The sequence below is a fragment of the Hyperolius riggenbachi genome, chromosome 8 (assembly GCF_040937935.1).
Source record: "Hyperolius riggenbachi isolate aHypRig1 chromosome 8, aHypRig1.pri, whole genome shotgun sequence".
NCBI classification, from domain to species: Eukaryota; Metazoa; Chordata; class Amphibia; order Anura; family Hyperoliidae; genus Hyperolius; species Hyperolius riggenbachi.
Window position 1 is genome coordinate 132,867,027 of NC_090653.1, and position 26,589 is coordinate 132,893,615.

The following is a 26,589-nucleotide window of genomic DNA, read 5'->3' on the forward strand; positions in this document are numbered from 1 at the left end:
CTATCAGAGGCTTGCCTCTTTGAGACGACCGCCACTAGCAAACCCTTGCTGCTAGAGGCCGAGACTCCTCCACTCCGTCCTTGGAGGATCTCACAAACGGGGTTCCCATTCAGAGGTAACCACACCTCTGAGGAATTACTGTGTGGTGGATTTTGACACAGACTTGTATTTATGCTGTATATTATTGTTGTCTGCTGTTCCAGCTTGCCTGGAGGTTGTATCTCTGTGCCCTATAGAGATACTCGATTGTACCAAGCACCCTCTTGCTTACGATTGTACTGTGTCATGCTATACTTGCATTATTGGTGATTCTGCAGATCACCAATGATCAGAATCTGTGCTTGTTGACACCAATCGTTACACTAATCCTTATATATTTATATATATACTGTATATAGCTGGCTGGTCATCTCTCCGGCTGGCCTATTTACTAGGAGCAGCGACCGAAATTGGTACAAAGGCCGAGAGGGGACGGTACTTCCCCTCATGATTATTGAGTGGTTGCCTTTAAGCAAGTACAGCTTGTGAGTATATTTTCATTTTCATCATTAGTCCACCACCTATTATAACATACTACACCAGATTGGGCTCCAGGTCTCTTTGTGTTTCCTACTCTTCTCCTCAAGCATGGTACAGTCTGAGCACAGGAAGAGGTGGCCATTACAGCTACTCTTTTCACTGTACTGAGCCATCTCCTAGCTATAGGGCACTTCAGTTAATTACATAGGAAGAACAGAAACGCATGTGCTTCAGTTTATGGCATATGATCAACAGTTGTCTTCCACTATTTTAGATGGTTTGCATCTTGAAAGGTGATTTTACTTGGACATCTGCTTTTAATTTATTCAGTAAAAGAATGAAGTGGGAAGTATTCCTGAAACATTATCTTAAACGGATCCAGATATCACATCTATTAGTGAAAGTGTAAACTTCTGCCTGAAATATCAATATAATTACATTGACAATATTAATAATTTATGAGAAATGTACATAGTGGGAAATGGAGATTCCACTTGTTGAATCAGAGATGAGTGGTAGCCACTGCTACTGAATATGCTTCTAAAGCTGAACCAGCCACTGGTAATCACACTTCACATTAATCAGTAACACACTCAACAAGGCATTTGTCAGGATTATTAAATCATGTTATTATTTTGAGTTAAACAGTACTTCTTTCTCACAGGAAAAAAAAAGGTCTTTGCTCCTTTTTCTTCTTTTTATAAGTAGGGTCTTGTTTACGCACTTATGTTACATTTGAAGTGATACTTAAGTGTAAAAAAACGAATAAGATAAACTGTCGTATCTATCTAGTCTTACACAGAACTTTCCTAGAGCCTAGTGTTTTTTTTTTTGGTTTTAAGGAATACAAAATATAGGCTTACCTTTCTTCTGTTGGATGTCCTTTCCAGTTGGCACAGCTGGCTTAGGTGCCACAACTAGTTGTTGTATTGTTACTTTTATAATCGATAAAATGATTTGTGAACAAAAAAAATAAAATCTAAGTTTGAATTTTAACTGCTCAGTAACAAAGGGACAGTATGAAAAAAAAAAATAGTTACCTTGGAGACTTTTTTTAATATGTATGTCATGAGGCTGTTTTACTGTTATTTTTGCTATGTTCCATCCTAATATATATACTTTTAGTTTGAAAGGTGTTTCCCTGAAGGTCATGTATGATGACGTATATATTTCAAAGGGTCAATTAATTATTTTATTTCATTCTCAGCAAACATTGCTGTAATACATTTTTTTCCAGATTGTAAACAGCTTTTTAGTGGACCGTTCCGTATGAAGCTGTATTTACATATTGTGATAGCGAATCATATGTAGTAACTCCTCCTTGAGGTTCCAGACAGTAGACTTACTAGGATATATCTACTTACTGTAAATGACCTTCCTCACCACTATGAGTATTATGTGAGTCAATTCCGAGATACCCTCAGAGTGCTAATGCAACACCTGAGGATCTGGCATCAGCTTGTCTGAAAAATTAAACAGGTACAATTCTGTGGAAGGTGTAATTTGCTTACCACAAACCATAGATATGTATTGGCCCACAGCTGTCCAGTACACTTGAATGTCTGTACATTCCCATTAACAGTGATAAAGATTGGTGTCTGGCATGGTGCATTTAGGACATTCTGGTTTATAGTGGTCTGGAGGGGACTTATACCATATACAGTATTGTTGTAGGTGTATTTCACCCTGTGAATTATTTCGAAGTGAGATACCCTCCAGTTTTCACTTGGTACCAAAGGATACAGGTTTTCAATTCTAAGTGGAATTAGACATACATTACCGGGAGGGAGGCATAAATACCTTAATGAAAAAAAAAGGACTGGGCAGCTCAACATGGTATATCAACACTTGAAAAACGACCTCCTTTATTAACAATATTTTATGCAATTAAAGAGAACACTAAATATATCATACAGAAACACAATAGAATGCTCCATTGCACACATAAAACACTGCTCACACATACACAAGACAGCATACACAAGCCATCGCCAAGCAAATGGGGGTATCGGAAATGTTGCTACATAGTATGCAATCCACTTATGTGAGGACCTCCATCCACAAGTCTCAAGGCTGACTGCAAGTATTGATATGCTTCATTGGACTTCCTTTGTGCAAAAGCACACAGTTCCACCCCAGCAGCATGATTGTGAGTTTACTCACATGGTCCACATCTAATCAGGCCCCCCGTGAGGTACAACTTTATATGAGTCTCGTTTAATCCACAGTATATGCTTCTCTCCACATGCTGAGTCTTCTTAGCGTTCTTCTCATGGACGTTGGCAGCATACATGGCTCTTAGTGCCACATGGCTGGATTATGATGACGGGCACCCCATGTTTAGCAGAAGAATGTATATTTACCAGTAAAAAAAAAAAATCTTTCTCTTCATCCTTGCATGTCTTCTCCATGATGATGCATGCACAGTCCATCCTTTTCCCTGACACAGTCTCACCCCCCCCCCCCCCCCTCACACACACACACATACACCATTTTGGTGAAGACTAGGCATTTCCCTGACATGACATACATGTTGATGTGCTACAAGTACAACAGGCTGTAGTGCACTAGCAGAGGTGGGGGATGGGGTAGGAAGGAGTGAATCTTAACCTTTCTAATGCCTAATCTTGACCTTCCCCTAATATATACTGTATGTCTGACCTGAACAATCTCCCTTTTGTTAATATGATACCTAACCTTAACCTCCACCATTAAGGTTATACCTTTCCTGATGCCTGGCCTTAACCTTCTAACCTTAACTAAATGTAACATCATCCTACCCTATCCTCTAACCATAACTCCTCTAATCAAACCTTAGCTCTAATTAATCACCTTTACCGATACTCAACAAAATCTTCTCTTCTTCAGAGGCAAGCACCCAATCCTCCCTTCACCAGCTGAAGATACATCTCTGTTCAGGCAGGGATATCCAACCCAACCTTCAGACCCCAAATCAAACAACTTTATTCTAATTAATGTTTATGGTGCTGTGGAAAATGATTTATAATACGTTGCCACTTCTTTGATCAGAGAAGTAATCATTGTAATACCTAATAATATATCACGCATTTTAAGAAGAAATTTGCTGTGCATTAAAAGTTTGAATTTGTAGAGTAGGTAAAGCATTACTATTGAGTAAAAGCCGTTTTGCTGATCAATTTTTATTATTTTGGCAGGTAACATGCCTCCATGATTTCTTTGGGGAGGATGATGTATTCATCGCATGTGGTCCAGAAAAATTTCGATACGCTCAAGATGACTTCTCCTTGGATGAAAATGGTAAGTCCAGGAAATAATGTAGTTTCATTAGAATATTCTACAGGACTTGAAGGACTTTTTGCAACTGCATCACATCTCCCACAATCATAGATCAAAGGGATCTAATAACTTGGAGACAGAGTCTTCTGTCATGCTGCCCTTACACTTTGGAACACCCTGCCACACCCATTCAGGACATCTCCATCTCTGGAAGCATATAAGTCCAAACTTAAAAGCCACCTGTTTAGGTTGGCATTTATGAACATCTCAAGATAGTCCAAACGAAGAACACAGGGTTTTAAAGGAACAATTTCACTCTTTATTCTTCAAATCACAAGTCGTCTAGGTTGCGTATACAAGGTGTACACATAACTCAGAAATCCACTTCACAAAAAGACTGCCTGACGCGTGTTTCACTGTCAAAAGCTGCTTCCTCAGGCACACAATGTACTTGAACATGTGTTAAAAACACATGATATGGAAATGTATAAGTCAAAAATACCTGTGTTGTGATATATGCGCATATCAGGATACAATGTCCATCAATAAAAAGCATGTCTATCTTACCAGGTGCAGGTCACAGAATAAATGCCAAACCGTAATCTGAAAAAAGCCATACAATCAGCACAAATAAAAATCCCATCATGCTTGGTTAGTTTGTGCCCATTTGTGCTGCAAAAATTAAGAGTTGTGCTGCTTTCCTTTTGGACATAATAGCACTTATTATTTCCAAAACACTATGTTGCTACATGCCCAGGCTTTGTGAGCTGCTATAATTTGTGCAGTTTATTATTGGCAGCTCCGATGGAGCGGAGGGATTGGCTGCCTAGAATTACTGACAGCCAGGTGAGGTGTGGCGAAAGCGCACAGCCCTCCTATGGATCTCCACCCACGTTGCCTTATGGGTATTGTAGTTTTAATGCGGTGGTGTTGCATTTCCGCTTGTTGGATTACCCCTTCGTTCAACTACCACCAATGGCGAGTGCGGAAACCGGAAGGGGCGGAACGTGCTCATTTGTGCTGCAAAAATCATCTTTCTATCCTTTATAGTTTTTAAGATATTCACATTTTTATAAAGGTCAAAAGTTCACTTGGCTCACTCAGCCTTTGCGATGTTGTACAATTAATCAGTTGATACGCTTTTTTTTCTTTTCTCCATAGCAGTGCATTATGAAATATCTTTCAGTTAAAACGCACATTGGCTATCATTCATAAAAGTGTGGTCGGTAAAATAAATCCATGCGGGAAAACACCGCTGTCGGTATTTTAGACTTCTGGCTGCTGATTCATAAAAATGTTGCCAGTTGCGATAGCAGTGCGGAGATTTCCAGAACTAGGCTGTCGGTAGGCTGGCGGTAGGCTTGTAGAAACACAGGAAGCAGCCGAGTTGATACATTTCTCCGTGTTCCGCTCTACTGCAGCTGCCTGGGAGGTCTGTGTCTTCATTCACTTAACATTGTTATCATCACATCCAAGGGAGCGGTATTTCCCGTCCTCATTCCGCTTGCGTAAATCTTTATGAATTAACATTTTGTTACATTTGTAACAAGGCGGTGATTTATCGCTCTGCTTGGTAATGTCAGCTTTTCATGCGGAAAGAGGCTTTATGAATGGAGATCTTGCTATGTGGTCGGTAAAGTCGGCTGTTTTCAGCATTTCCGTATGTGGGAATGCTTTATGAATAATAGCCATAGTGTGAACTGTGTCTTAGGAAAACATGGGCATTACTTTGAAAATCAGTTGTCCTTTCAATTATAATTGAGAGCAACTGATTAAGTGTAAACGGGACCTTAGGTGCAGCAGTAGTTGGAGGGATAGTGTTAGGTGCAGCAGTAGTAGGATATATTGTGGTAGGAGTAACGCTAGTAGGAATGATATTGTTAGTAGAGATGTCGCAAACATAGAATTTTCTGTTCATGAATGGTGAAAGCAAACTTCCGAAAATTGTACGCGAACAGGTGAATCTTAGACTTCAATGGGCAGGCAAGTTTTAAAACCTACAAAGACTGTTTCTGGCCACAAAAGTGATGAAAAAGTTATTTTAAGGAGTCTAACACCTGGACAGGAGCATGCCAGAGAGGGATCCATGCCAAAAGTCTCACTAAAAATTACGGAGTTGACGCAATGTCGGGTTTTAATCCCTAAAGGGCAGGAATCACATTAAGCAGAGCTCTGGGTGTCAGTGGAGAGTGGAAGGACAAACAGAGAAATGCAATAGTACTATCAGAATACAGTAAAATAATAGTGCATTGGAGTGGTTCTGTGCCTGTAACTTAATGAGGCAACAGCAGTAGTGCGCACACAGCTCTTGGTGTCACACAAAAAAAAAAAAACACAGAAGACTAATGTGCTAGTCCTCAATAGGGCTGTTTCAAGTGCTTTAACAGCAAGTGAGGAACAAGAACCCAGGCCTAGCTAATGCTTTCCCCACGTATCTGCAGCAAGTCTGACCCTGCTCTCACTAACAGCCAGCAGAGAATTGATCGAATATGGTCACTGCAACTGCTTTTTGATAGGGGGTTGGGGGGTCCAGGCAGGGTTGCTAGCTGATTGGCTGCCATGTATCTGCTGACTGTGAGGTAAGGAGCCAAAGTTTAGCTCAATGATGATGTATAGGGGGCGAATCGAACACGCCAAATGTTCGCTATTCGCCACAAATGCAAACAGCCGATGTTCGCAGAATATTGCTTGTCGGCGAACTCTTCGGGCCATCTCTAATTGTTAGGTGCAGTGGTAGGAGGAGGGATAGTGTTAGGTGCAGCAGTAGTAGAGGGATAATGTTACGTGCAGCATTGATAGTAGGAGGGATAGTGTTAGGTGCATGGATAGTAGGGGGATAATGTTACGCGCAGCAGAGATAGTTAGAGGGATAGTGTTAGGTGCAGCAGTTGTAGGGGAATAATGTTACTCGTGGCAGCAGTAGTAGGATGGATAGTGTTAGGCACTGCTGTTTCTAGGCTAAAATGCATCCAGGGCAAGGGTGTAAAAATTGCGCACGCCCCCTGTCGTGGAGCTAGGTATAGGTGCCCGCAGTATAGGTGAGCCAGGTCTAGTTGCACTCAGTATAGGTAGCCAGCTATAGGCCCCCCAGTATAGGTAACCAGGCATAGGTACCCCAGTATAGGTAGCCGGCTATAGGTCCCCCAGTATAGGTAGTCAGGCATAGGTGCCCCAGTATAATTGCCCCAGTATAGGTTAGCCAGGTAGGTGCCTCCAGTATGGGTAGCCAGTATAGTTGCCCCCAGTATAGGTTAGGTAGGCATAGTTGCCACCAGTATAGGCTAGCTAGGTAGGCGCCCCCAGTATAGGTTAGCTAGGTAGGTGCCTGCAGTATAAGTTAGATAGGTAGGTGCCCCCAGTATAGGTTAGATAGGTAGGTGCCCCCAGTATAAATTGGATAGGAAGATGCCCCCAGTATAGGCTATCTAGGTAGGAGCTCCCAGTATAGATAAGATAAGTAGGTGCCCCCAGTATAGGTTAGTTAGGTAGGTGCCCCCAGTATTGGTTAGATAGGTAGGTTCCTGCAACGTAGGTTAGATAGGTAGGTGCTCCCAGTATAGGTCAGATGGGTAGGTGCCCCCAGTATAAGTTGGATAGGTAGGTGCCCCCAGTATAAGTTGGATGGGTAGGTGCCCCCAGTATAGGCTAGAATTACTATAGGATGTGACCCATTGACCTGGTAATAAAAGGAACAGATATCACCTTTGCAAAGTGGAAGTTGTCAAAAACGTACAATTCCTTTACTTACAGAGGAACTGCAGTGAAAATAACGTAATGAATAAAGTTGCTTATTTTTTACAATATTCATTTATACATTATTTAGTTAGTGTTTGCCCATTGTAAAGATCTTTCCTCTCCCTGATTTACATTCAGACATTTATCACATGGTGACATTTACTTTCTGAAATTGATCACTGGTGGTGACATCTTTAGCCTGCCAGGGAATGTCTGCGGAAGGAGATACTGCTTGCTTGGCAGTTGGAAAAAAAATGTTTTTTTCCCACAATGCAACAAGATTCACAGACCACAAATTGTCAGGACCATGGTAATGACATCACACTGTGGGAGGGGTTTCACCACAATTTGCTCTATTCGAGAAAAGGTAAAGATTTCTGGTGGGAAAGGGGATATCTGCAACTGATCGGTGTGAAGTTCAATCCTTGGTTAAAGTTCCTCTGTAATAAATAAACACCGTTGTAATCAAATCTGCTGAAAGCTGCAGTTCTAATGCCTCCCCCCCCCCCCTCTTCTGAATAGCGCAGTGGAGAGATTCCAGTAGTTGCAGTGGTGAACTAGTCTTCCTTAGTCAGCAGTTTGTTTCCTTACTACTGTAATTTGTTTTCCAGCTTTCTCTAATGCAAGCGTCTCTTTCTAGCCGCACGATACTTTACTATATTTCTTGTCACCAATGTGCAGCAAAGCACAGAAGAGCTCTGGGAAGGAAGCTAGCTGGCACGCTATCCTCTTGCACTGTCTTTGCTGGAGTTTGGTGTGAAAACTTGGCATTGTTCAGCCAGAAATACATTCTGCTTGACCTCACCACAAACTCTTCCAAGAACTCCAGAAGCAAACAGATTTTGCTGTCTGACACATTTACAGCCAGAAGGGGAATACATTACAATGGAACGTAATTATTTGTATTTGATTCATAATACAAAGCCATGTATGTATTCATGCCAGGCAAATCTCTTTGAATTTTACTTTTTTTTTATTGTTTTTCTAACTCCGTTTGTTTTTTAATTAAATCACATTGTTCAACCCAAATAACTATGTAACAGGTTGATTCATTAAAGTGCGGGAAACCCACCGCACATAAGCATCACAGGATAAAATGAGCTCACGCAAGCTACGCGCGGTCCAGCCAGCCTTGCGTGCATTCTGAAGCTATGCGCAATACTTGTAATGTGCTGTAGTGCAACCATGATACTATACTAGCGCGGACGCTATTATGCTACCTAAAATCATAATAGAAGGTTAATTTTCATTTGAATAACATTTGAACAAAATCACCCACTGAATTAAATACAATCAGCAAAGCACATAACAACATAGCAAAATTGGATAGGCTACATTTTAAAAAAATGCTTTAAAAACCAAGGTGGTCAAGTTCAAGTACAAACACAGGTCCACACTTCTGCATAACAACTCATAAAAAACTCCAAATACTGAATTTAATTTCCATCCAAAACGCTTCAGAAAGGGAAGTCAGAAAAGGAATTGAAAACACACATTTGAGCATACCGTAACTCACCATTCACACTTACCACATTGCGTTGCACAGAAATGCCACGTCATAAAAGCAGTGATAGCCCTATGGGGCTATCACATTGGTCGTGGTGTTGCAACGAGAACAGAACAGAAGCAGCAGAACAGAAAAGGAGTGGCAACAGAGTGAAAACGGATCCGATCGACCGGTGATCAGATCCATTTTCACGGATCCGTTTTCCACTCTAATGCAAGTGTAAACCGGGCCTAATTCTACATCAACATGTAATTACAGTAAAACCCCCATTATCCTTCACCGATGGGGATTGGCTGATGCCGGATAAGTGTCGTTTCTAGGTGCTTGAGAGTTAAAAGGTTAAAAATAGGTCTAGCTAAAAAAAACAGACCCGTACCCCACACTGTATACTTACCATAAACTCTGTATTAATGTTGAAATACAGTAATTAAAAACAAATAACAACAAAGGACAAACTTAACTTATGAGGGGCTTGATTCACAAAAGAGTGCTAACTGTTAGCATGGCCGTTTTCGCGTGAATTTTCGCGAATTTTCGCTTGAAGCGATAACGGTTTTGCGTGCAAACTCGTTTTTTTGCGCGAAAACAATATCGATGTTTGCGCGCGAAAACATTGTCGCTTCGCACGAAAGGTTTGCGCGAAAACGGCCGTGCTAAGAGTTAGCACCGCTTTGTGAATCAGGGCCGAGGTCTATTACTGTATAAAGAAGTGTAAAAATAGATTTATGCATTCTACAAGGCCATCATTTTTTTCAGTGCTGAAGTGTGCTGCACTTGCACCATTGAAGCAGAGGTGTACTCTCAGCTTCTGCTACCTGATTGCAAGGCTTGTGGTACCATTTGGATTTCCCTGTATAATTGTATCCTTGTTCTTTGTCTACTTTTGTGGTGTAAAAATATTTAGAAATGTTTCAACCAACTACACATACCACAGAGAACCGAGCAAAGTACAAATTTTGAATTTTCATATCACATCAATACCTTTAAGTACTTAACTATGTCCGACATTTTTATCTCCTCGGGCACCACAATGTGCCACATAATATATATTTATTAACAGGGCGTGTTTGAGCTCCCGTTGGCCGCATTGCTTTTGAATCTAGTCTGACATGCATCAGGTCCCTCTAATAAAAGTGTCTGTCTAAGTCCAATGCTTGGAAGTCCTCCTGCACCATGCTGCGCCACGTGATGATGTAATACATTGAGGGGCGTGCATTACGGCCCAGGACTTGAGCGGACGCACCATGCCAAGAGGAAGGTAAGTAAAAAGTAACGCCACCGGTCCCCACTGCTCAGTCAGCAGAGATCTTCAGTGAAGCTTCACTGCTCAGCTTTGTGAAGTGTCTTGTCAACATTTTAATTCACAATGCATTGAGTACAGGACTGAAAGGATGCCTGTACCATATTACTGCATAGAACGCCAGTCCTCGAGGGCCAATGTCCTCACACATTTTGGCACTGCACAAATTAATTGATGGGACTGAATCAGGAAAGATGTGGTTCATCAAGTAGAACACATTTCTACATTTCTCAGTCTAGTCCAGGGGTCGGCAACCTGCGGCTCCGGAGCCGCAAGCGGCTCTTTTTCCCCTTTGCCGCGGCTCAGTCCCGGCTCCGGTGCTGCAGGGCTGCCCATTCTGACACTACACCGGTAGTGGGTGTCAGTGGTTGCTGCGCGCGTGTGACGTTTGCGCGTGTGACGTCACGTGTGCTGCCGCTGGCCGGCAGCCTATCAGAGAGGCCGCCGGACCAGTGCAGGGCTTCGGGCGGCCATTTTCCCATAGCCCTGCAGTGTAGTGCAGGCAGGACGTGACGTCGGGAAGGAAGAGGAGCCGAGGGAGTTGCGCGCCACAAGGAGGTCGGGACCGGAGGTCGGGACAGGAGGAGATCGTGACAGGAGGTCTTCTTACTAGGTGAGTAAATGGGGTTTTCTTTTCAGATCTGCTGAAAAATTTGTGCATATTGGGGTCATTTCTGCTGAAGGATTTGTGCATATTGGGGTCATTTCTGCTGAAGGATTTGTGCATATTGGGGTCATATTTGCTAATGATTTGTGGTGCATATTGGGGTCATATCTGCTAACGATTTGTGCATATTGGGGGTCATATCTGCATATTGGGGTCATATCTGCTAACGATTTGTGCATATTGGGGACATATCTGCTAACGATTTGTGCATATTGGGGGTCATTTCTGCATATTGGGGACATATCTGGTAACGATTTGTGCATATTGGGGGTCATATCTGCATATTGGGGTCATATCTGCTAACGATTTGTGCATATTGGGGACATATCTGCTAACGATTTGTGCATATTGGGGGTCATTTCTGCATATTGGGGACATATCTGGTAACGATTTGTGCATATTGGGGGTCATATCTGCATATTGGGGACATATCTGCTAACGATTTGTGCTTATTGGGGTTATATCTGTATATTGGGGACATATCTGCTAACGATTTGTGCATATTGGGGTCATATCTGCATATTGGGGACATATCTGCTAACGATTTGTGCATATTGGGGGTCATATCTGCATATTGGGGTCATATCTGCTAACGATTTGTGCATATTGGGGACATATCTGCTAACGATTTGTGCTTATTGGGGTTATATCTGTATATTGGGGACATATCTGCTAACGATTTGTGCATATTGGGGTCATATCTGCATATTGGGCTCATATCTGCTAACGATTTGTGCATATTGGGGACATATCTGCTAACGATTTGTGCATATTGGGGAGACATCTGCTAACGATTTGTGCTTATTGGGGTTATAGCTGCATATTGGGGACATATCTGCTAACGATTTGTGCATATTGGGGTCATATCTGCTAACGATTTGTGCATATTGGGGACATATCTGCTAACGATTTGTGCATATTGGGGACATATCTGTTTTATAATGGTTTTGCGGCTCCCAGTTTTTTTTCTCTTTTCGGAAACGGGTCCAAGTGGCTCTTTCATTCTTAAAGGTTGCAGACCCCTGGTCTAGTCCATTTCTCAGTCGATCCTAAACACTGGCATTGATATGGTCCTCATGGACTAAGTTTGACACCTATGGCACAGAAGAAAGCCACTTATCTCCTCCCACAAATGAGTTGTAGGCTGATTCACAAATGACCCTTCCTTCTTCTGAAATACTGCAGGCAAGGAAGAATCTGGTGTTTGTTGTCAGCACTAAGTTGGTATTTCAGGGGGTTCTCACTTTTTGAAAACACCCAGTCAGGGCTTGCTTGATAAGAGAGGCACATTAAAATAAGTGAACTATTCTGTTTTTGCTTGCACAGAATGCCGTGTTATGAAAGGAAACCCTGCTCAGCCACCAACGAAATCAGGTCCTGGTGCTGTGAAGAGCTCAGCCAAGAGTCCAGCACCAGCACGTCGCAGTAAATCCCCCGCTGATTCAGGTTAGTACAAAGAAAATGTTAAAGCAGTACCCAAAACATGTTTTCTTCTTGTGATTATAAAGCTGAATATTCTTGAGACACCATACCTAGTTCAGCAAAGTGAATGTTTGTGATGAACACCAACAATAATTATACTTGAGGGCATAACTACAGATCATGGGGGCTTCAAGACAAACTTTGCTGGAGCCCTCTACCTTTTTTTAATAGTTAATGGAATTATTGGTTGAATAACTCCTTTTTAAATAATAAAATTATGACATTATAAAGGTTGCTGATTCCTAGGATTATTACCTTACAGTCTTTTCAATGATAATTTTAGCAGCTCTTTTTAAAATAAAAATAAAGTGGCTCATACAGTTGTTAGTTGATACAGTGGTTATATGCATTATTCATTTTATGTTACTAATTTAAATAGTGTTTATACTTGGTCTGCTGTGATTTTCACAGGACATTTAAATATTCACTCGAGTGAGTACATATGTTATTGCTGCTTGTTGACTTGGGAGCTGGGTGATTCTAATAGAATATTTGTAATGCAATATTACCAATAATCTACTTTTGGCTATTCTAATGCCTAACACTATCCCCCTTTTCTACTTTCATAACACTAACCTTCCCACCCTGAATATTGCCCTATCTACATGCCTGAAACTTTCCCCCTACCCCATCCTAACTTAACATTAACCTATCTAAATTCCTAACACAAACTACCCAGCCTAAGCATACTCCTTTCTGAATACCTAACACTAACCCACCTCCGAAAGCCAAATTCTTCCCTAACTTCGAATATTAACTTCCTCTTATTTTCCCTTTCCTCCCCTCCCCTATCCTTTTACACTACTCATCCTTTAACGCTCCCTATTCTCTCTCCAGCACTCAGCTATGTTATAATTTAGCCTCTGTGCTGATATCTGGAGTTACTGTACACAAGAATAGAAGTGAAAGTGCTACACTCTTTGTCAATGGCAAACGTTACACGAGAATGGTAAATAATATCTGCAAACTCTCACCACTCTTACCATACTCTTCCGGCCTAGACACTCTGGGACGTGTGCTCAGTTTTTTGGCAGAAGAAAGGAATATCAAACTTGTAATTGATGAGAAAAAGCACGTGCACCCTCCGTCCGTTGCAGGCTGTGTTTATTGGCCAGAAAAATGCTACATCCAAATGGAAACCATAATACAGTCATGTAGAGATCTACAATCTGACCTGGTTGGCAATCATGGTGGAGGAGGTGGGTGGCGGGCACTGGTGGAGGAAAGGCGACGGCCGTTTCGTATCACTCAGACACTTGGTCACGCTGCGTTCCACCTGAGTGACTGTACATGACTGTATGATCGTTTCCATTTGGATGTTGCATTTTTCTGCCCAATAAACACAGCTAGCAAAGGACGGAGGGTGTACATGCTTTTTCTCATCAATTACAAGTTTGATATCTGGAGTTAAGCCGAACCCCGGCACCACAGTAGAGTAACAGTGGATACTTGGCTACATTTCTCCAAGCAGATTCTATTCAATAGCAGAGCGCACACATTTGGCATTAAAGTAGACGATCACTGGCAACCAAGTAAACCTGCAGTGCATTCAGCTACTTTGTAGCCAAGCAGTTGTTCAGTAGCCATAACAGCTATGCATTGGTCAAGTGCTGGAGCCAAAATGAAGCACATCTGCATTCGGCTACACAGTAGTTGAGAGAAAAAGGATAATTTTCTCCTTCCAAAGCTAAAATACAAGTTTGGGGTAGCATTGAGCTGTATCTGCATATTATCTTTATTGTATCATCCATTAGATTTTTGATGCCACACAGATTGACATCTCAGAATTATTGGAGGATGCTCCAGGGAACCCAAAGTTAGAAACATACGAGGGCTGCTATATTTATGTCCTTTTAAAAACAATGCAAATTGCTTGGCTGTCTTGCTGATCCTCTGCCTCTAATACTTGTAGCCATAGACCCTGAACAAACATGCAGATCAGATGCCTTTGACTCAAGTCTGAGTGGATTAGCTGCATGCTTGTTTCAGGTGAGTGATTCACACACAACTGACCAGAAAGCTGTGCAGGACTACCAGGCAACTGGTATTGTTTAAAGCAGAACTGTAAATTCATTTTAAAAAAAAAAGTTTGACTTACCTGAGGCTTCCCCAAGCCCCCAGCAGCCGTCCTGTCCTGCGCCAGTCCGGCACGAGCCTCCATTCTCCCGCACCAGCTAGTTTCATTACCATCGGTGACGGCAACTGCGCCTGCGTGCCCCGGGATACGTGAAGCTTTCTTGCTATTATCGCAGGATGCTATTGTGGGCTGGAACACGAAGAAAGCCTTGCATAGCCTGGAACGCGCAGGCGCAGTTGCCATCGACTTGCAAGTTGGCGGTAATGAAACTAGCTGGCGTGGGAGAATGGAGGATCGCGCAGGACCGGTGTGGAACAGGACGGCTGCTGGGGGCTTGGGAAAGCCCCAGGTAAGTGAAACTGTGGTTTTTGTTTTTTTTAATGAATATACAGTTCCGTTTTAAAAGGAAATAAATATGGCAGGCTCCATATGTATCGCACCTCAGGTTCTTTTTAAGGAGTAAATGGATTTTGTGGAAACATTGGACTAATGACAGCAATGCTGCTACCGTATATGATGCATTGCTAACATTAGGTCATGGTAGTAGCCTGGTAGTACATATGATTTTTATAGGTAAAACTAGTAATATTAAGGGATTTCTTGTCTAATTGTAGCTCAAGGGTAACACAATAAAATGTTACTCTGAGGCATAACCATCTGCTTTCACTGTAGTTACACATTGTACGTCTGACCCTAATGGAATTGATTTTGCATGATGGCTCCTTAATTATTAATGTGAAGTCCATAAGGCCTAATCAGTAAAACATTGCATATATATTACCATACCTATTCATATATTTATAACACTGTTAAATAATTACAAGATTCTAAAATCATTGGCTAGACACTCCTGAGGGCTACTTTTAGGCTAGGTTTACAGTGGGACGTTACTAACCTGCATTATAAAGTCATATAACGAAGTTTACCGCACTGCAATGTTAAGGCTATGCGACATTCATAGTGCAGCGTTAGCATTGCATTCTAAATGTTACGTTGTAGTAACGCACTACTGCAGTGCGTTACCTTTAAACTCACTCGCTACCAGATACAGTAAAGCATACTTTTCATTGCCTGTATGCTTCACCGTGTCTACTGTATGTGACGTTAATGCGGCATTAATGTGCATTGCAACTTTTTTGTTGCGTTGTAATTTTGCGTCACGACTTTAACGTCGCAATGCAACGTCCCGCTGTGACCCGAGCCTAAAGGCAATTTCTGAGCACATAACTATGACTCCTTCACTCCTACTAACAAATATGAAAATTAAGTGTTGCCATTCCAAGTATTGCAAAAATACAAAAAAGTGTTTATTGAATAGAACTACAATGCAAAGGCAACCAACTAATCTAAAACCAATTAAAACTGGATGCATTTTCTCATACACCCTGTCTGGTACCGGTACCAAAAACCTATGTCTTCAGAGAGGGGGAGAGTTCATTATTATGTGCAGCAGCGTGAGGAGTTGTGCTCAATCTTCAGCTTGCAAGCTTAATAAACAGCTATTACGTCTCCCCACGGTGTCCAGCACTTGTCACCTTTTTCCCAGGAGTCTGACTTCACAGATTGCGGTTTTTCTCCCTTCTGTGCAGGCTATGTGCAGATTAAGTTAGCGCTGTGGGATCTGCCGGCGGCGCTGATCACAGCTCAACCCACTCTGTGTATATCACACCCACTGGGGATCTGACACATACGTTGCCAGTAACGCTGACTCCAAGCGGCATTGCAGGGAAGGAAAGCTCCTGGACCATGGGACTTGAACCCGCCCACCTACGCGTTACGCCTGCCCCTTGCGAGCTTCATCAGGGTGTACCGAGTGCTACTTTTAGGCTAGGTTCACAGTGGGACATTATTATTTTGCCTTATAAAGTCATATAAAGCAGTTTACTGCACTGCAATGTTAAGGCTATGTGACGTTCACAGTGCAGCTTTAGCATTGCGTTCTAAATGTTGCGTTATGGTAACGCACTACTGCAGTGTGTTACCTCTAAACACAAATGATAACGGATATGGAGAAGCATACTTTTCATTGTCTGTATGCTCCACCATATCTACTGTATACAACGTTAATGTAGCATTAATGTGCGTTGCGACTATTTTGTAACGTTGTAACTTTGCGTTGCGATGCTGTGAACCTAGCCTAAATGCATTTTCTAAGCAATATGGCTCCTTCATTCCCACTACCCAGATGTGATGTCCAAAAGTACCAAGTCTTTTTGCAGAGTAAAGCCCTCAAATTGATTTTGAACTATAAGCAGTCATTATTCTTATGTTGGAGCTGCAGCCGGGAAGTTAAGTTTGCAGCTATTCTTACCCCCACCAGAGCTCTGCAGAGACTGTAAAGGTTCTTACAGTGGTCGGGTAATGTGGGGGAATGTTTGTTATATGCCACTAAAGGGTGGTCAGATGCTTGTTACCAAAGTACAGGGTCATCCGGAAAATTACAGCCTTTTTTAATTGAGCAATTAGGGAAACATTTTATTTCTTTTATTTTAGACAGGCCCATATTTAATTAACTTTTTCTCCTGCGAAATAGTTTTTCATCTTCTCTTTAAAATATTATTTTGAATAATGTCTATCTATGTGGTGGTTTAAAAGGCATTGTATCCACAAAATGGGAAAATATCACCTAGGATAAAACTTTTTTTTTTTTACTTTTTCTCCTTAGTTTGTTCATCTTTTAACAAAATAACGAAATATTTTCTATATCTAACTAAAAAAAAATAAAATGCAACATTGAACAATTGAACAAGTACTAAAAAGTATCTAAAAATAATATCAAACTTATTTTGTGTATTTTCTTGTATAGTGGTAGCTTTGAAGTAATTTTATTGATATTGTTGGTATTGGTCTCCTTGGAGAAAACTCAAGAGAAAAGTTACTAGGTTGATGGATGGACCACTGTTCCTTTTGATAGTAGCATCATACTCCTCACCTATGAGTTGGAGAGGTCAAAGATGGGGAAGGGGGGGGGGGGTGAGGAGGGGGCTACATGTTAATGCAGCTGAACAAACAGTTACTGGCATTCTTCAGTCATGTGACAAGCAGTGAAGGGAGAAAAGAAACGTTAACCAGGCAAATGCAAATTAAATTACACTGAAAAGAATACATTTTGCGGCAGATTAACTTTCTTCAAAGAAAGTTATCCCCCCCCCCCCCCCCCCCCCCACACACACACACACCACCACAAGTAGTTAAAAATAGTGAAATGCCATTTTTGTGTTGTGAAATTGGTGTCAGTTGTGTTTGGTGAAATTTACTGAATAAGTTCACATATCCTTTCAAGCAGTGGTCCTCAAACTAAAGGCCGAATGTGGCCCCCTGAGGCTTTTTTACCGGCCCCCGACACACAAAATGTTTAATAGATGTGGTCAGCTACATCTTTAAAGGGGCACTACAGTGAAAAACTGTAAAATTTAAAATAGGTGCAAACATATACAAATAAGAAGTACATTTTTTCCAGAGTAAAATGAGCCATAAATTACTTTTCTCCTATGTTGCTGTCACTTACAGTAGGTTGTAGAAATCTGACAGAAGTGACAGGTTCTGGACTAGTCCATCTCTTTATAGGGGATTCTCAGGGATATATTTATTTTCAAAAGCACTTAGTGAATGGCAGTTGCTCTGTCCAACTGCCAAAAAACTGTGTAGCGAGCAGGGAAGCTGGCTAGCATCATTGTTTAAATCCTTTTTAGGGAATATCTTTATAAAGAATAGAAAATCCCCTATGAAGAGATGGACTAGTCCAAAACCTGTCACTTCTGTCAGATTTCTACTGCCTACTGTAAGTGACAGCATTATAGGAGAAAATTAATTTATGGCTAATTTTACTCTGGAAGAAACATACTTCTTATTTGTATATGTTTGCAGATATTTTAAATTTTACAGTTTTTCGCTGTAGTGCCCCTTTAAATATTGGGGGTCCGCATATAGAATGAAGCCAGAAAGCAGTAATTCGCTGGTTTTCATTCAAATTCCACATCAGGTGACACTGCTGTCCAATTGGATTGCAGGTTGTCACCTGGGTATGCTTCACTGTCTGGCCCGGCAAAGACTTCTACATCATTTTATGTATACTCCGGCCCCCCAGCAGTCTGAAATTTGATGACCCGGTCCTCGACCCAAAACGTTTGGGGACCCCTGCTTTAAAGTATTATTCAAATGAGCAGTTTGTATTACTCAGACCAATAGTTCACCCAGAAATAGGTGCAGTCAGGACATCACTTTGCCTCAGAGAGTCTGCCTGATGACGACATTGGAATAGTTGCAATTTAATTTCAGAAACAAGATAATCTAATCAGTGAAGCATGTTTTCCGGCTTTAATTTCATGCTTTCTTAATAGAGGAGTTGGAGAGGGGAGACAAAAGCATTTCCACAAGGCTGCAGCAATTATCCAGCAGAGATAAAGGATGCCAATCAGGTCCTGGCTTCTTGTATCTGTGTCCCAGGAGATCCCAGTGATGTCTGCTCTGAGGCCAACACAGATGTCATTCTGGAAAGCCCATGTAGGTCATGGCCTGGGTGAAACTTCTGCCCATTGGGGAAGGGGGCTGCTGCTGTATTTGCAAAAAGATGCTATAAATGGAATAAGAAGCAGCACATCACGATGATGCAAGTGTAGAAAGGAAGTGCTGCTCATGAAGCAACTGCTGTTAAAGTGGACCCAAATTAAAAATACAAGATTTCAGAAATAAAATCTATTTTCTAAATTATAATAATAAATAGCAGCCTTTTTTCAGCTACATGATGACAAATATAAAGTATTTTACATTTATTGGAGGAACCCCTCCTTTCAAATTGCCGGGATTTTTCCGGCAAACTGGTGGAGTAGATGGTGTCCGGCAATGGAGGAATTGCTAATGGCTGCCCCCAGTATAACCCTAGCTATGAAAAGAGAAGGGTGAAAAGCATGCACTCAAATGATCATAGGTTTGAAGGAGTGTTTATTTATCTTTGTACGTGTCAGAGTGGTGCAACTAAATATTTTTAATTAAAAAAATGTTTGGTTTGGGTCCGCTTTAATACAGAAAGACAGAGTACCCAGCTTGCTCATGGTTAACCACAATTACTAATGCTGGTAATACACCATGAGTTTTTTTAGCAGATTGATGGTTCGATAGATAATTTCTGACATGTCCAATCTCGTTTTCGACTATTTTCCTGATCGATTTTTCATAGAAGTGTACGAAAAACGATTGGAAAATTGATCGGACAGTAAATCTGCTGAAAAATCTCATTGTGTATTCCCAAAATTAGAGATTATAAGGGGCTATAAAAGAGACCTGAAAAGCCCTCCTAAGGGGCCCATACACCTAACGATTTTCCCGCCGATATACAGCCATTTCGATCACAGTGATCGAAACGGCTGTGAAATTGCCACGCACACCGCTGACAGAACGATGGATTTCCGTCCGAAATCCATCGTTCCCGTCGACTCTCGACAATCCATCCGTGCGGAAGATTTTTTTTAAGCGCCGGTGGGTCGGGAGTGCGTCGATAGCGGCGTTCGAATGCCCGACGACCGACGCAATACAGCGGGTATATATTACCTGCTCCGCCGGCGCGAGTCCCGCTGTCACCGCTGCTCCGTCTCCGCACTGGTCTGGTCTGGTCTTTGGCATGCTTCACTTCTTCCTGCCCGGCAGGAAGTTTAAACAGTAGAGCGCCCTCTACTGTTTAAACTTCCTGCCGGGCAGGAAGAAGTGAAGCATTCTGTAGACCAGACCAGCGCGGAGAAGGAGCAGCGGTGACAGCGGGACTCGCGCCGGCGGAGCAGGTAATGTATGCGGGGCGGGGAGCGGCGGCAGCACCACACAGAGTGTGAACGGTTTTAGGCTGAAATCGGTTCACAATCTGTTTGCAGTAAAGGTGGCCATACGATCCCTCTCTGATCAGATTCGATCAGAGAGGGATCTATCTGTTGGTCGAATCTGATGGCAAATCGACCAGTGTATGGCCACCTTTACAAAAAGCGATGTTAAATATAATTTTGCCTTCTTAAAGCAGAAGGTATTTGCAATAATTCAGATTTAAGATACATTTAAGATGCATCACTACTGGATATGTAAATAATCTCTTTATGCCCCTGAAAGCCAGACACACATCCAGAACTGCTGGTGTATCGTGGGCCTATACATTTTACAGAGCCATGTAGGATTGATGTGCCTCTGTGACTCACCAGCTTCCAGCTATAGATACACCAGTTGTTGTGGATGTGTGCCTGCCTTTCAGGGCATAAACAGATCATTTGGTGGATGCGGCATCACAAGGCCAATTGCAGATCGATTTCATCATGAAATTCATTGAGAATCGGCCTGTGGTGTATGGGCAGCCGACAGATCTCTCTCTAATCAGATTCAATTAGAGAGAGATTTATCTCTTGGTGGAGTCTGCCCATTATCATTGCTAGATGTATGGCTATTTTAAGTGTATGGCCAGCTTAACCGACTGAAAAAATACAACAGTGTATGGGTACCTTAAAGCTGGATTCCTATTGCTGTGCAGACCTCTTATATTTGCATAAAAATGACTTCACTCCTTGTCTCTTAAGGGAATCTATCTCACACAATACCCCTGTGATCTCAGCAGGATTTCCACAATCAAAGCTGCCATTTCTGTCATTAATTTGTAGCTCTTCTAATGTAAAAATACAGTATTTAGCATTTCAGAAAAAGAGCTTAACTCTACCTGTCTCTAAAATAGACTTTTTCCAATGCCTCTTCTCCACAAGAGGATGAACTCTGCGTTTGTTGGGCAGTTTAGCCTCCTGGCTGCTATCCACAAGCGATATTCGGGCTGCAAATACATGCAACTGAATGGCCAAAGTGGCCAAAAAAGTCACATGTCGCACCTGAGGATGGTAACCGTCATGAGCAGATACAGCTTCACGGGGAGGTTGCCTGCCCACTGTCCGTGCTGAGAGCTAGCAAGCACCTGACTGGTGAACTGGAGCAGCTCACAGGCAGTGAATTTACAAGAAGAGATGGCCGTAACACTCCTGAAACCAGACCTACCTGGAGACTTTAAATACAGACCTTACCCCAGGAAAGCTCCATCAAAGTTGTAATGTGTAATGTCAGGTAAATAAACATCAAAGCAGCAAACATTTATGACCTAATAGAGTCCTATGATTTGGACTGCATAACTAAAACCTGGCTGGATGAAAATGAAGGTTCCACCACCATTCCTACCAGTTATCTATTCTGTGTTACTCTGCAAGGTGAGAAAATCAAAAGTTTGCTTTCTTGGGAAGAGTTGTACAAAGCTTCAGATTTGAAGATTAAACCTTGTGGTGTAGATACCACATAGTCCTTGCAAGCCCAACTCTCAATTGCGAAAAACCTTTGTAACGATTGGTGTCAGCTAAACATATTTTCTGATTATTGGTGATCCGCAGTATCACCAATAATACAGGTGCTATACCTGATTATGTGGTGATCTGCAGAATTACCAATAATGCTAGTATAGCCAGACACAGGACTACCAATGTGAGATAGTGTTTGGTACAACAGTAATGAGGAATGTAAAGTCTCCCGAGGAGCTGGTGATTCAGACAATACTGCAGCCTCTGACCACCTGAGGAGCAGGAGAGTCAGACTGTACTGCAGTCAATGAACACCTGTGGAGCAGGTATCACCAACTGAACTACAGAGAATGATCAATGAGCAGGTGATTAATACCAGTGGCGGACACAGGCAGCAGTGGGCCCCTGTGCAAAATATCAATTGTGGGCCCCCCTGACCTGCGGCGCGCGAAGCAAAAAAATGGCAAAAATGGGCGTGGCTATAACCTACGACGCGCGAAGCACGCCGCAGCAAAAAATGGGTGTGGATAGAGCCGCGGCAAAAAATGGGCGTGGCAATGACCGGATAAGGGCGGAGCTAACTGTAATTTAAAGTGATCCCGGGGTGAGAGTGATATGGAGGCTGCCATATTTATTTCCTTTTAAACAATACTAGTTGCCTGGCGGCCCTGCTGATCTATTTGGCTGCAGTAATAAACTGAATTACACCAGCAACAAGCATGCAGCTTAATCTTCTCAGTTCTGACAATATTGTCAGAAACCCCTGACCTGCTGCATGCTTGTTCAGGGTCTATGGTTGAAAGAATAAGAGGCAGAGGACCAGAACGGCAACCAGGCAACTGGTATTGCTTAAAAGGAGAGAAATATGGCAGCCTCAATATTATTCTCACCTCAGGTTCCCTTGAAAAGTGCAACGCAAAGACAGTGGGCCCAGGTTTTGGTGACCCTTTCCCCAGAAAATTCACATAATTGTGCAGGTTTTCTCATGAAAATACACATAATGTGAGCAGATATGCCCAGAAAATACGTGCAATCATGTCGGCAGATATGCCCAGAAAATACGTGCAATCATGTCGGCAGATATGCCCAGAAAATACGTGCAATCATGTCGGCAGATATGCCCAGAAAATACGTGCAATCATGACGGCAGATATGCCCAGAAAATACGTGCAATCATGACGGCAGATATGCCCAGAAAATACGTGCAATCATGACGGCAGATATGCCCAGAAAATATGTGCAATCATGTCGGCAGATATGCCCAGAAAATACGTGCAATCATGTCGGCAGATATGCCCAGAAAATACGTGCAATCATGTCGGCAGATATGCCCAGAAAATACGTGCAATCATGTCGGCAGATATGCCCAGAAAATACGTGCAATCATGTCGGCAGATATGCCCAGAAAATACGTGCAATCATGTCGGCAGATATGCCCAGAAAATACGTGCAATCATGTCGGCAGATATGCCCAGAAAATACTTGCAATCATGTCGGCAGATATGCCCAGAAAATACGTGCAATCATGTCGGCAGATATGCCCAGAAAATACGTGCAATCATGTCGGCAGATATGCCCAGAAAATACGTGCAATCATGTCGGCAGATTTGCCCAGAAAACACATGCAATCATGTAGCAAATTTGCCCAGAACATACATGCAATCATGTGGCAGACCTGCCCAGAACATACACGCAATCATGTGGCAGACCTGCCCAGAACATACACCTGCTAAAATAAATAATAAAAAAAACCATTTACTCACCTGCAGCAGCAGACCTCCTGTCCCAGCCTCCATCCAGCGCGCAGCTCCCATGGGTGGTTGGGTGGATAGGTAGCCTGGTGGGTAGGTAGGTAGGCAGCCCTTAGCCGGGTGGGTAAGTAGCCTGGTGGGTGGCTGGGTAGCCGGGTGGGTGGGTAGCCTGGTGGGTAGGTAGCCTGGTGGGTGGGTAGGTGGGTGGTTAGGTAGCTGGGTGGGTGGGTAGGTAGCCTGGTGGGTCTTTAGGTAGGTAGCCTGGTGGGTTGGTAGGTAGCCGGGTGGGTAGGTAGGTAGGTAGCCTGGTGGGTGGGTAGGTAGCCGGGTGGGTGTGTAGGTAGCCGGGTGGGTGGTTAGGTAGCCGGGTAGGTAGCCGGGTGAGTGGTTGGGTAGCCGGGTGGGTGGGTAGCCAGGTGGGTAGGTAGCCGGGTGGGTAGGTAGCCGGGTGGGTAGGTAGCCGGGTGGGTAGGTAGCCGGGTGGGTAGGTAGCCGGCAGGGTGGTTAGGTAGCTGGGTGGGTAGGTAGACGGGTGGGTGGTTAGGTAGCCGGGTGGGTAGATGTGTGGGTGGTTAGGTAGCCGGGTGGGTAGCCGGGTGGGTGGTTAGGTAGCCGGGTAGGTAGCTGGGTGGGTAGGTAGCCAGGTGGGTGGGTAGGTATCCGGGTGGGTGGGTAGGTAGCCGGCAGGGTGGTTAGGTAGCTGGGTGGTTAGGTAGCTGGGTGGGTAGGTAGCCGGGTGGGTGGCTAGGTAGCCGGGTGGGTAGGTAGCCGGGTGAGTGCGTAGATGTGTGGGTGGTTAGGTAGCCGGGTGGGTGGGTAGCCGGGTGGGTAGGTAGTCGGGTGGGTGGTTAGGTAGCCGGGTAGGTAGCCGGGTGGGTAGGTAGCCGGGTGGGTGGTTAGGTAGCCGAGTGGGTAGGTAGCCGGGTGGGTGGGTAGGTAGCCGGCAGGTTGGTTAGGTAGCCGGGTAGGTAGCCGGGTGGGTGGGTCGGCAGTCGGCAGGGTGGTTAGGTAGCCGGGTAGGTAGCCGGGTGGGTAGGTAGCCGGGTGGGTGGTTAGGTAGCCGGGTAGGTAGCCGGGTGGGTGTGTGGGTATCCGGGTGGGTAGGTAGCCGGGTGGGTAGGTAGCCAGCAGGGTGGTTAGGTAGCCGGGTAGGTAGCTGGGTGGGTGGTTAGGTAGCCGGGTGGGTGTGTGGGTATCCGGGTGGGTAGGTAGCCGGGTGAGTGTGTGGGTAGCCGGGTGGGTAAGGTAGCCGGGTGGATGGGTGTGTAGCTATCCGGGTGGGGGGCCCGACTCCTAACCTCCCTCACTCACCTCGGGGCCCCCCTCCCGGTATGCGCGGCGGCGGCGGCGGGCGGGAGAGCAGAAAATCCAGGAAGTCTCCGCCGGGGCTGCAGCAGACACTAGAGGCTGCTGCCGCTTGGTCTCCCGTGTCTCCAACTTTGTACACTGCTCGCTACTAAACCAGGAAGTAGCGAGCAGTGTACAAAGTTGGAGACACGGGAGACCAAGCGGCAGCAGCCTCTAGTGTCTGCTGCAGCCCCGGCGGAGACTTCCTGTATTTTCTGCTCTCCCGCCGCATCGCATGAGGGGGAGGGGGGGGGCCGATGTGAGGGGGGAGGACAGGAGTAGGGGCCCCCCAGGTTAAAATAAAAATAAAAGGTAAAATTAAAAAAAAAAACCTGCAATACTTAATGGGCCCCTGAAGCAGCGGAACTTCAGGGGCCCTCGTGCGGCGGCACGGCCTGCACGGCCGTATGTCCACCACTGATTAATACTATACTGCAGCCAGTGGACACCTGAGGAGCAGGTGTTACAGACAGTGCTGCAAAGGATATTCACCTGAGGGGCAGGTGATAAGGACTATACTGCAGCCAGTGGACACCTGAGGAGCAGGTGTTACAGACAGTGCTGCAAAGGATATTCACCTGAGGGGCAGGTGATTAAGACTACACTGCAGCCAAGGGACACCTGAGGAGCAGGTGTTACAGACAGTACTGCAGTTGAACTTCACCTGAGGAGCAGGTGCAAAGCTACAGATCCCTCGCCAGTGGCTAGGCCCACTGGTGAGACAAGAGAGGTCAGACAACGTACGGACAGATAAGGTACAAAGACGGAAGACTGATTCAGTGTTTAGATCCAGGCAGGGTCGGCAACATGAATCAGATGAGCAGAGGTACAGAGTCAGTAAGCAGGAGAATAGTCAATGGAAGCAGAAGGTCATAACAGATAATACAATAAACTAGTACTTTAAGCTATCAACAGAATCTGGCTAAGTGTGGATCCCCAGCTCCAGCTGGTTCTAGCACACTTTGGGATCTGACTAGGTCTGAGCGCTCACACGTTCGCATTCGCAACAGCAGACACGGGGCAATTGACAGACTCCAACTATATCTACACAGCAGCTCCGCAGTGCCGCCCCAGCCACTCAGCCAATCCGAGATGGCGTTTGGCATAAAGGTCTATTCTATTCGCATAAAGGTCTATTCTATTCGCATAAAGGTCCTGTCACCTGGCGCGCGCGCGCGTAGCCCTCAATCTATGTGCAATAGAAGGACCAGGCAGAGTACCAGCATGTAACTGCGCGGCCGAAGCCGCCGGCTGATACGCGGAGATAGCCGCCATGCCGCTTGTCTCCGCGGCGGCATCTCCGCTATCCATTACAACCTTATAATTACTTTGAAATGACTCAGTCGTCATAAAGGAAATAGCCAAACTCCCATCTAGCTTAACATAAGTACACCCTAGGCGGATCATAATGGGAAAAGTCAATGTGTGAGTAAATTCCCACTATTCACGGTTAGGAAGAGAAATTCTTTGCAATATGAATAAAATTGGGCTATGCTCAAACTTCCAGTTTTTTCACCCACAAGAATGGTCATTCTGTAAAAGTGAAAACTAACCAAGTTCTGTAGTATAACACCATACCAATCAATTCTTCACAATACCAGCAATCAAACACCAAGTCAAAGAGCTGATAAAATATAGCTCCCTG

General features: G+C 43.8%; 1 protein-coding gene across 4 annotated transcripts in view; it reads left to right on the forward strand.

Moving 5' to 3' along the window:
* Window positions 1-26,589, forward strand: part of DCX (doublecortin) — a 208,016-nt gene that overhangs the window by 144,752 nt on the left and 36,675 nt on the right. For all 4 annotated transcript variants that reach the window (XM_068249602.1, XM_068249603.1, XM_068249601.1 and 1 more), the window contains exons 4-5: window positions 3,696-3,798; window positions 12,313-12,432. In XM_068249602.1, coding sequence (XP_068105703.1) covers window positions 3,696-3,798; window positions 12,313-12,432 — 223 coding nt within the window. The remainder of the gene's footprint in view (window positions 1-3,695; window positions 3,799-12,312; window positions 12,433-26,589) is intronic.